At 41.7% G+C, this 11,998-nt stretch overlaps 1 protein-coding gene across 2 annotated transcripts in view; it reads left to right on the top strand.

Annotated features, from left to right (window-relative positions):
- The window catches only part of LOC149219376 (GDP-mannose transporter GONST1-like), a 297,856-nt gene extending 286,238 nt beyond the window's left edge, over nucleotides 1-11,618 (top strand). For both annotated transcript variants that reach the window (XM_089384353.1, XM_089384352.1), the window contains exons 9-11: nucleotides 10,105-10,202; nucleotides 10,473-10,543; nucleotides 10,686-11,618. In XM_089384353.1, the coding sequence (XP_089240479.1) occupies nucleotides 10,105-10,202; nucleotides 10,473-10,519 (145 nt within the window). In that variant the 3' untranslated portion in view covers nucleotides 10,520-10,543; nucleotides 10,686-11,618. The remainder of the gene's footprint in view (nucleotides 1-10,104; nucleotides 10,203-10,472; nucleotides 10,544-10,685) is intronic.
- Nucleotides 11,619-11,998: the final 380 nt, after the last annotated feature.

The raw sequence follows: 11,998 nt of genomic DNA, 5'->3' as shown, positions 1-11,998 counted from the left end.
GATGCCTCCACTGAGGAAGATAAGCACATCATCAACGAAAAAAGGGGAGTGATGCACTAATCAATGATCTTGAGCCCGAAGTCTCCTAGCTCTTTTTTCATGAGTGAACAACTTGCTTAATCCCTCCATGACTAGCAGGAAAAGTAATGGGGATAGTGGGCATCCTTGTCTAAGGCCCCTCTCAACATGGAAGAAATTGGAGCAGAGCCATTAATAAAACACTAAAGGAGACGGTAGAGATGCAGCACATAATCCATCGGATGAATGTGATAGGGAAACCAAGGTGAGTGAGTAACATCCTAAGATAGAGCCAACTAACGCGATCAAAAGCCTTTGATAGGTCAATTTTGAGAATGGCTCCTTTCAGATTCTTCAATTTGATTGAGTGGAGAGCTTCCTGTGTTGTGCCTATGGCCTCATGAATTTGTCGATTGTGGAGGAAAGCAAATTGTTCAGAAGATATGTTGTCCGAGAGAATGGGCTTGATACAATTGGCTATGATTTTGGCTATAATCTTGTATAAGCAGTTGCAAAGGGAGATGGGCCGAAAATCATTGAAGGATTGGGGGAATCCACCTTAGGTATGAGGGCAATAAAGGTGGTATTGATGGCCTCATACATACACCCAATAATCCTGCATTCCTCTACGACCTTGAGTAGATCCAAGCCTAAAGTCTCAAAAAAGGCTAGGTAGAATTCCACAGACCATCCATCAGGGCCAGGGCTTTTATCCTTCTTGAACCATTTCAGGGTGCTCTCCAATTCCCCCATAGTAATAGGTTTGGTGAGGTCTTCAAATATATCTAGGTCAACAAACTGAGGGAAGTGACCAACAATGCGAATGATTGTAGCAAGTGAGGTCCTTGGGGGAGCCTTGAAGAGCTGTTGAAAATGTGAATTTCCCAGATGTGCCAGCTGATGAAATGTTTGAGCATACTGTCCATGATCAGTAGGCATTTTCCAAATGGTGTTACAGACCTGCCTTCCTTTGGCATAATTGTGGAAGAATTTAGTATTGTCATCCCCTACCTTTAGCCAGATGGCTCTACTTCTAAGTCTCCAAGTCTCCTCACGTTCCTGTAGTATCTTGGACCTCTGTGCCTCCAGCCCAGTGAGGGTAGCTTTTGCTTCAACAAAGATGAAACCTTGACCTTGGTCATCTATCAGATTAGCGAGTTGGTGTTCAATATCACAGAGAGTCTGGTCATCTCTGGATTGTTTTTCTTTGGCCCACTGAATGGAGAGACTTTTAAGTTCCATGAGATTCTGACAAAAACCTTCAGCTAGATTGTGCCCTTGTGTAGGAGGATGGTCTCTCCAAAACTCAGTAACTAATTTATGATATTCAGGGTCCTGTAACCAGGTCGAGTTGAACTTGTAGGGTGCTCTGGGCTTTTGGGATGGACCAGCCAGTTCCAGATAGATGGGGGAGTGATCAGAGATCCCCCCAGATCCAACCCATTGACGAAAATTAGTGAGGGTGCCAAGCAAGTCTTCTTTGATGAGAAATCGATCCAATCTCCTACCCAGAGTCGCATCACCAATCCTCCTATTATGCCATGCCGACTGCTTTTTGTTCATAGGGATGTCAATTAGGTGATGATGTTCCATATGATCTGATAGAGGATCCAGCTGTGAATGATGTCCCCAAGATTCCTCATGACCAATCGTGAAATTGAGGTCACCTCCCAAAATTAGATTATTAGAATTCATTAGGGAGAGTTGCAAGAGATAGTTTCAGAATTCCACCCTATTGTGATTTGGTGCGTAGAGCTGCAAGGGATAGTTCCAGAATTCCACCCTATTGTGATTTGGTGCGTAGACATTGACAATACGAAAGTTCCTGCCCAACTCCGAGGAGAAGATGTCCATTCCCAGAAAACCAGGTCCTCCCCAAATAGAAATAGGGTTGATGGATCGAGAATTAATGCCTAATGCAATACCCCCGAGATCTCCCATTGACATCTAGGGCATGAAAGCACCAACCAGGCATCATAGAGTGTAGAATCTGGGTAACCTGCTCAGCCTTCCCTAGGGTTTCTTGTAAAAATATAATGTTGGATGGCTCTGTATCCAGAAGCCTCTTGAGAGCTAGTTTTTTGGCAGGGCTAGCTAACCCTCTGCAGTTGAAGGACAACCACTTCATGGATGGTCTGGAATGAGGGTGTTCTTTGCTCTAAGAACCCTGTCAATAGTGGATTGTCTGCCCAGGGCCACATCAACCCCGACAAGTAAGATTTCTCTCGAAATCCTAGAAGGGGCCCTCGGGAGGGTTTGTCTCAGCAGTGAGGGAAGAGAGACCTAACCCTGAGGGATGGATACCCGGGAGCGAAGATTATATGAGTGTGAATGAGAAGTGGTGGAGGGCTCAGGTGAGATGATGGGGCCAACTCCAGTAACAGAGGGAGGGGTAGTGGAGAAGATTGATGAAGGAAGATCAAGAGGACATGTGAGAGGGGATGTGGACAAGCAAGGAATGGATGCAAATGCAACATGTATTTGCTGTGCAGTGCATGCAAAAGAAACAGAAGAGTAGAGGGGAGGAAATGTACCCATGGAGAGAGCAGCCATCGTAACAATCCAAGATCTCGTCATGGGCAGGGATGTAGGCTGCAGAGAGACTGAGCAAGTTGGCATAGAAGTGTCCCCATCCATAGTCGTCGGACTGGCAGAGCGAGAAGGTTGTTCTTCCACCTGAGGATCTTCCGTATGTGATGCTTAGTGCCTTTTATCGATGAAGAGGTCGCCGACGAAATGGGTGGGCACTCCTTATACAGGTGCCCGACCTTATGACACCTTCTACACCTGAAGGGGACCCCCTCATAGTCTAGGATTTGTTTGCGAGTGAAGTGCCTCCAATGCAGAGTAATTTTTTCCTCCAATCCTTCTCTGGTGTCTAGGTGAACCAGAATGCAGGCCATGGATTTGTTTCCAGATGATTCATAAGTCTTATCATGATCCAAATATGTACCTAGTGCATTGCCAATGCGAATAAAGATGTCCTCCGACCAAAAATGTAGAGGCAACCCTGGAAGGCGAACCCAAATCAGACCAGCACCTCTGGATCAAAAAGGGGCTCCATCGTTTTAGTAGCATCGGGCCAATTCAATATGCCAATAGCGGGAGAGTATCCAATCTGTGTATTCTTCCCGGTGGAAGTTGAGGGCAAACCAACCTCGTGTTAGAATGGTGATCGACGGAAGTTCTTTGAGTAGGGTGCCCCAAATCTCCATGGTCCAGAGGCGAAGCCTCTCATCCGAGTAGGTTCTTCCCCTCACACGCCCCACCAGAACCCTATTTGTAGTATCCACCACTTTGCCCATAGTGATGCCTTCCCCAAATCTGAGATTGATGTCCTTGCTTGTGGCCTTGACGCACTTGCCTTTCTTGGCCTTACTAGTCCGTGGAGTTGTCGAATGGTCCCAAAGGGGTCCCAATTGCCTTGTAAGTCCGCCTGTGGAGAGAGGGAGGCGTTCCGAGGGTTGACGACCGGAATGTTGAAGCAGCCAGATGGAATAGGGAAGCTACCCTGAAGACGGTAGGGTTAGGGTTAGGGACGTTGTCCGGGGTGGAGAAATGGGTAGAGGATATCCCTGATTGTGTCAACCCGAATGTAGTGGGAATGTCGGATGATGCGGGATGATGGGGAGTCTCAGACGGAATGGAGTCAAATGTAGGGGAGGGAGCGATGCAGGCGGCTAAAAGATTGAGCGTAGCGGGAGATAATCAAGGGCAGTCAAGCCCAAAGTGAGGCATCGAATGCAGTGGAAACTGACAGGTAGGGCACGGATGGTCCAGGAGGTTCAGTGATAGATGACGGATTAGTTTGCGGGAGAGACGACGTGCAGTGAGGACCTGAGCCTGACACAGAATGAGGGTGCAACCAAATCGGCTCGTAGGGATTCGAGTCGGCAAAATAATTGACAGCGTCTAACTCCATTCCGACAGTGGCAAACAGAATCAAGGATGCAGGTAACGGTCGGAGAAGGGGTAGGGTGCCAGCACACAAGCCGTCACGGTGAGCTTCGCACAACAAGAGGATTGCGAAAGAAGGATAGCGACAACAAAAAGTCGGTGGCCTGTTACCCTAGTCCCTGTGGAGCTTCAGTGCGGAGCGCCCTTCCCTCCATCACCAATTCACTTGTGTGATTTATTTTGACTTTGGAAAATTTTATGAATTTTTCCAATTTTTCATTTTTTTGAATTCTTTCCTCATTTTTTGCACTGACACTAGCAAAATCTACTTTTGAGGGACTATAAGTCGCTTTTTGACCCTCAAAGTGGGTCCTAGGATAATGTTGGGTCTTTGAAGATAAATTTCGAGTAGTCATACGCCCCAGACATTTCCCAAGACCACTTATTTACATCATTACATAGAAAATAATTAGAAAATCCCGTTTTGCGGGAAATTTGTAATTATTAAAAAATCCTACTTAGACCTAGATAAATTCCACGAAATTTTTTGTGTGATTTAGTATGGTAATATACATCGACTTTAGAGACCAAAATGTGTTAGGGGCTCAACCTTCAAACCGTCACTCCGTCTTTGGAGTAAAAAGTGAGTGAAAAAACCTAGAAAATTATCCACCTCTAAAAAAGAATGGATAATTAACCAGATAAAAAAGCACTCCAAGGTGTACTCGTTTATTGATCGAGTCCCAACATCCTAGGCCTGCTACAGAATCAAAAACTCCTCATTACTAGTATCACTTATTACAATTCCCCGTAGGGTGTGGAATCTGGGTACATGAAAGATGATGAGAAGATAGAAGTAGAGTTAAAAAACATTGTTGACTGATGGTATTTGATGGTACAAGTGTCCTCTGGATCATCCTTGGGCGTGGAGTCTTCATATAATCATTAGGTGTCACTCCAATGGTCAACACAGCTAAAAAGAAAAGAAAAAACATAATTTGGCCACTCTCAATAGAAAATGTACCACAAAATGCAAAAGATGGTCGAGACATACACATTTAACACATGGGCAAAAGTCAAATATGAGCTCTACCCCTTAGTTATGGCCATCATCCTAGTTCCTATGGGCCCTATATGAGCCCCCTCCACATAAAGGAACCCATGATTATCTCAAACCATGGTGGGCAATGAAGTGCTCCACCTTAAAAGGGGGTACCTACTGCTATACCCTACACATCATGCTCTCATCCATTGGAGCCCCGAGTAGTTATGAAGAAGAATCAAGCAAAGAAAAAAGGCATATGAAGAAGGGTGGAAAAACAAAGGCTGGGGTAACTCAATTACCACAATTTTCTCCCTCCTACACTCATATATCCAGGTATGGGCTTCCCTTATTATAGCTACCCTTGTACCATGGCATGTGGCTTGGAGCATTCCCCTGATCCCCACTCTGTTCCATCACTATTTGTTTGGCACTATCACCTGATGGATGTACCATGGACGTGTCACCCGCTTTAAAGGTTGAAATCACCTAATAGGGTCCTTGGGTATCCCCCTTTTTGAACTTGGAGACACTTGTACACGCCAAAGCCCACTATGGAAAGGCAAGCCACCATGAAGTGCTCCATTGATTCCATGATTTGTAAGCTCATTTATTTGATTATTCTAATGATTTGTTGTATTGGAGAGCAAGGGGAGACATTGGATCTTATGCAAGATTGCAGGTGGGTCTCTATTTGGGGCTTAGTCTCCCTATACCGCGTCCTAGCCCTCCAGAGGGCCACATTGGCACTTGTAAGGTGAGAGTTGAGACCTATGGGCCTCCACCATAGCAGAGATTACTTCATGGATCCCCAACGTCGCTCATTGATTGCTCGTGTTTCAACTTTTGGATGAGGATGATGCACCTAGTTCACCATGCCTAGTTGACAACACACTTGGACCATACACTTGGCAAATTTTCCAAGGTCTAGATGAGGATGTGTCTCACTTCAAGAGATAAAGGGAGGGCTTATGTCATCATCTTAGCCCTTACAAATGGTTTACAGACATTTTTGATCCACCTGGAGACCCATGAGGATGCCCTTGTGTCCCCACAAGCACTTGGGAGCACCACAATGACTTGCTTGGAAAACAAGGGGCCAACCCTTTGTCCACACATCATGGCACATTTTGGACTTCATTAGGCCTTCTCAATGGTGTTGATTGGGGTAGCATCGGATGTGCTCTAGCCACGAAATTTGGTGGAGAGGTTGGAGCACATGAGATCTTCAATACCCAAAAAGGGTTTGGGCAAATTCTAAACAGATCAGGAGATATTAAAATAATTAATATTTTTAATGGAGTCCCTAAGTCTAAACTTAGGGAAAATAAAATATTAATGAGTATTAATATGATTCTGTGTTAGAATGGTCCAAAAGACATGGATCAAGCTAGATCTAATCTTAGCCGTTGATTAGGGACTTAATCTTGGCCGTTGAGATGTCAACAGGAAAAGGATAAGAGGAGGCTTGAGGGTCACTTGGAGAATACACCAGAGTGATCAGTCATTCTATTCTCTAGAAGCGGGGTTTGCTAAGAGAGATAGAATCAGTGATCGGGAGAGCAGCTAAGGGGCATTGAGTACAGAGAAACAGAGAAGGTAGAGATTATGTCGAGAGAGCAGTGCAACAGCCAAGGAGGGTGACGCAAAGCCAGCAAGGGCTCACGCAGGGCCACGCAGAAGCAACCAAGTGCTGCGGAGAGCAACAGAGGGGCCAACACAAATGACGCAGAGGCTCCTAGAGCTGACGCAGGGCCTCTTGGGGCTGACGCAGGCCTAGAAATGCTGATGCAAGGCCAGCGTGAGACAGAGAGGGGCTGACGCAGTCCAGTTTGGGCAAACGCTAGGGTTGCAGAGCAGTTTTGTGCTGAGGAGCTGCCAGAAGGATTTTTTGGGGTTTCAACTAGGAGATTTCTCTCAAACCGTGAGGTATAGCTACCAAGGAAATTCTCTGTTGGGTAGGCCAGTTTCGGCACCTAGATTGTACTCTGATATTGCTTAATAAGAAAACCCTCAGATAGCTGCACCGTTTTCCCGCATTAGGTTTTTTCGGGCACATTGGTCCAAAAATAATGGTGTCATGTGGTGTGTTTGTTCTTGTTTCTTTTAGTTTCTGATCTGTAATATGTTGAGCACGCACTAGTGTTTATTTTCAGTGTTTACTTTGTAAATAACTTGTTAAAGAAAAATAACAAGTAGGTAGGAATAAATCAGAAAAAGTGCATAAAAGGTTTCTAAACTAATTAAACTTAGAAACTTCAACAAATGGCACAAGACTCATTTTATTGATTCTTATGTTATTGAGCTATCTTGACGGGCTTGTCATGAAGGGATGTTATTATTGCACATTATTTTATTATTTGGGGCTCAATTAGGCCAAATTAGGCAAATCAAACTCATTAGAGATTGTATTAATAGATGACAGGGGATTCACTCTCTCATCATCACTTGGATTTGGGTTTAGTAGCTACTTGAGAATTTCGTATTCCCTTTTGAAGGATGAGTTTTGTTTCATGGATGAATTTTGATGTATGGATTCTATCTTCTTGATCTTGGAGCTTCATTATTGGCATAATTTGATGATTGGATATACTCATTAGTACATGTAAGGGATCATTTTCATGCTTATTCTTGTTATTTACTTTTGTTGAGAAATCTAGGGCATTTGGATTAGGTGATTTCTCTTTGATGGTAACTACTTGTGAATCCTTTTTACTTCTTTAGATTAGGTTCTTCTTTTACTTATATTACTATAGTGTTCTTCTTCATCAAACAACTATCAAACCATGAACAATAAAGAGACAAGAAACACAAGATGTAGGCAGTGAGCCAGGGCCAAAACCTCTCCAACTTGAGAGGAAAACCCAAAATGAATTCTTCTTCTTATAGAGACTTCAATTTACGAATAGCAAGACCAAGACTGTTGACTTATTAACTTCTCCAAGACGAAGTCACAAGGCTTCCTTGTTTTGTTTCTCATTCCTTAAGTCAACAATGGTCAAACTGCGTGCTTCTCCCTCCTTGGCTATCCTTCAGATTTTGTCTTCTTGGATCAAACCTGCAACCTTCGGCCTCTTCAAAAACTCTAGTTGCAACACGTGTGATGGATGTTGACCAACTTTATTACCTTGTATTCCCTTTGCTTGAATGGAAAGGCTTCCTTTTATAATTTGACTTGATGAATACTATGTCTTCTCCCTTAAGTCGGCTTCTAGGATAACTTTGCTAGCCTCGGCCCCTTTCTACAGAAGATTAGACCAATTTAGCATCCACCACACATCCACCCGAATTTAGCATTTGACTTTAAACTATAACTTTGATATGTTGCGGGCTCCTTGCACACGGATTCCAAGCCTTAGAGCCTTTGTTCAAAACAAACCCTAAGGATACGCCCAGCCTTTCAGGTTTATCTCCACATAACTGTGATCAAGACACAGAGAGACCCACCAATTTCTTGCTCGGACTTTGCTTTCCTTGAGGCGCTATGACCACAATTTCGTCCAGAAAACCCTACGGGGGTGGACTTAGGACCTAGCACAAAATAAACCCGCTACTTCTTTCAAAAGGAAAAACTTGGGCCTGAATTGAATCAAGAATTGAGAGGATTTTGTTGCAAGTATCTCTAGCCAATCCAACAACTTAGAGAAATAAGAACTTTGCTACTCTTTTCCAGATGGTTCGTCCTAGAATTTCGTTGTCTCCTCAAATGCATCCCTGTGCCAGAACTAATTGCAGAAAAGATAGATGGGTGCCAACTAGGGTGGAATCTTTCACCACCGAAATCAACGAGAGAAATGGGGTTTTAAAACCCTCAGAGTTAATGCTCAAGAAACAAATAAGATGATCCACACTTAGTGATCAAAAATGAATTCATCCCTCTCATACTTATAGATTTCCTAGAGGGGTCTCTTCTTTTAAAATGATTGACTAAATTTTACTCCAAGCCCCAATTTTGGGTTTCTTCACCCAGCTGCCCCAAAACTTGCCCAACCATGGGAATTTTTGGGGTTTTTTCCCCTTTTGGAGGACAATAGCCTACAAGGCTTGATAGACTATTTCGTCCCATTCATAATCGATTTGTAGAGGATGTTACGTCCCCTTGATCCATATTAGTATGCCCATAACATTAAGTGAAAGCACATAATTGTAAAAATGGTTAAAGTACTTGCAGATGGATGACCCACCTTCCTTCAAAAAGAAATGTCAGATGGGAGAGATAAATCTGACCAGAGCAAGAAGTGGAGGATTCTGGCATCATGTTATGTGTTGTTCATAGTGGGCTGCTTCCCGGCCAACTGTCCAAAGAGGAAAAAAAATTTCTCCTTGGGGTTACCCCCACGCCACCCAAAAGAAAAAAGAAAAAGAAATCCTTGTAGTTGTTTCATATGAAAAGTCAATAATAACCAGTGAATGCCAATTTATATTCAGTGAATGCAGAAGTGATATTTTATATTTTTGGGTCAATATTTTGAGGATATTAGTTGGTGTTATGGATTAGGTAAGAATCTCTTCCACTTTATTTATAGAAAGTTCGAGTGCACTTTTTCTTAAAAAATTATGCATGGCGAAAAATATTAACAACTGACATAAATTGAGAGTGATGATAGCAATTTTTTAAGTCACCTTTTGTAATGAGAACTAATTATTGTGGGTCATGAACCAGATAGCTTCTTTGTTTGTTCCATGTGAATATGGTTAATAAACATAAAAGAGGTAGCAGAAAATCAACATACTGGTTGTGCTTCCTTGTCAAATTGAAATTATTACACTGAAAAAATCTAGATGTCTTTTTGAAAGCGTCTAAAATTGTCAGAATTACTGATGACATTCTAAGGCACTAATAAGGCAGCATCCTTGTGTCTGTGTATACGGCATTTATGTTTATTTTTAATGGGATTGGATATTGCATGCATGTTCTGAAATCTTGGGACCTTTTGCGCTATGAGGGCCTTTTAAAGTTGTACTTTCAAAATTGAAAATATCATTTATTTGATTACTGTTCTTGTTATCCATTATTATTTATGTTAAACTTGGACTTATATCATTAGTTGTTGTTTGCTTTAATTCCTTAGAATTGGGAAACAGTGTTGGATTGCTTCTCATCAATGACAGAATGGTATTCTGAATTTTTTTCATTGGTTGTGTAGTTTGGTGGGATCACTGAACAAGATTCCTCTCTCTGTAGCTGGAATCTTGCTATTCAAAGTACCGACTAGTTTTGAGAATCTGTTAAGCATACTTTTCGGTAAATCCTAAACTAACTTCTCTTTGTTTTATTTAGAAAGGTTTTGGATTCAATGAATTTTCTGGAAAACTCCAGCCTATATCATCGTCTTGTGCCTTTGGAATCCCTGTTAAGGCTGGAATCTTTATTCCATATACTAGCATTTAGCAATTAATCATGCTTTTCATCTTGAAGACTAGTTATCTAGCTTGCATTGCATCGATTATGAGAGTGCTGTGACGCTGTCCTTCTTGCATTTTGCATTGATGAACTTTTCTCGTTCTTGTGCAGGCCTCTTTGCAGGGGTATTTTTTGCAAAAGCAAAAATGTCTGGATGACCGGCCTTGAAAACATGAATTCTTGTAATGTCAATCTCTTATGATTTCAGTAAAGTTATTAATCTTATTAGTATCTCCATTTATTTATTTCGGGATCCAGCAGTATTATGATCCTTGGACTTCTTAGAAATTCGTGCACTAATCTGCATTGTTTTTTTCTCCATAGATGTTAAATTTTAAATCCAAATTGTGAAGATTCCCACAACTTATGTTGTCAGTTAAAGCATTTGCTGAATGTGCTTTGGAGGCTCTTTGTTCTATGAGGAGCCTATCTGGCCTGCTCGTTCTTTGCAGAATCGTGTACATTCTTAGCACTGAAGTTGTAAAGTGTTAGTTCCAGTTTTATAGGGTCGGCATGGAACATTCTCCGTGGAATGCCATACTGTATTCAGCCAATTTGGACCTTTGTAACAGTGTAACATATGGCATCCAAATATTAGACTGGTCTGCTTTTAAGCAAGCCAGTGCTATTAGTGATTTGACGGTCACGTGTTAAATTTGGTGTTTCTAAGATTTGGTTCATTATGTTTTCCGGGTCTTTCTTCTTATAATCAATTCCTGCAAGGACACAACAGACATCATCTCTACTCGGTGCAGATCTTTCTTTTGAGATTAAGGTTCTCTCTGCTTTACCTGTATGATGGAGAGGTTTAGCAGTTGCCTATATGGTAGCCTGTAATTTTTTCACGATCATGGCGCTTGGTTGTCAAGGGTTCTGCTTCTCAATTTCACTGTGCTTAATTCTTTTTAAATACCAACTAGGTTATTTTTACGAGGCTAAGTTTAGGTGGCCTCAATGGTGTATGGAAGAACAATCTTATTCAACCAATGTTGCATGGGATGGAAGAACAATAAGAAATATTATTGGGTGACTAAATGGTTTTCTTAAGTAATAATTAATCATAACAACGATTGATGTCATCAATCACAGCCAGGATTGAACAATTAAAAATGAACATCTCTCTCTAAACTTCAAGGCGGCTGGTTTGCGTGTGCTTTTCCTTGTAAGTTTTACAAAGGACGTACGAAAGTGAATTTGAACAGCCCATTTACCGAGCTTTACCTGAATATATTGTGAAATTTGTTGAAGTATGATTTATATATACGCGTTGTCTACCGATGCAGCTCCGAATTTTGCCCTATTTTTTTTTTCAAATCTCACTGTTGCATTGTTTGGATTCAGCACATAAAAAAACCTAAAAAACTCAACTCAAAATCCTGAAGATTAACCGATGTAAACTGGATTATATGCCCAAAATACCTTGGATTGATTTTATTTAATTTTATTCAAATCAACCAAATTTTTTTTTCAAATCTCACTGTTGCATTGTTTGGATTCAGCACATAAAAAAACCTAAAAAACTCAACTCAAAATCCTGAAGATTAACAGATGTAAACTGGATTATATGCCCAAAATACCTTGGATTGATTTTATTTAATTTTATTCAAATCAACCAAATTCTAAGGAAAAGATTTTAT

This window comes from Pinus tabuliformis, chromosome Q (assembly GCF_031772625.1).
Source record: "Pinus tabuliformis cultivar Carrire ecotype Pingquan chromosome Q, CPIR1, whole genome shotgun sequence".
Taxonomy (NCBI): Eukaryota; Viridiplantae; Streptophyta; class Pinopsida; order Pinales; family Pinaceae; genus Pinus; species Pinus tabuliformis.
This window is presented reverse-complemented; position numbering and strand designations above follow the sequence as displayed.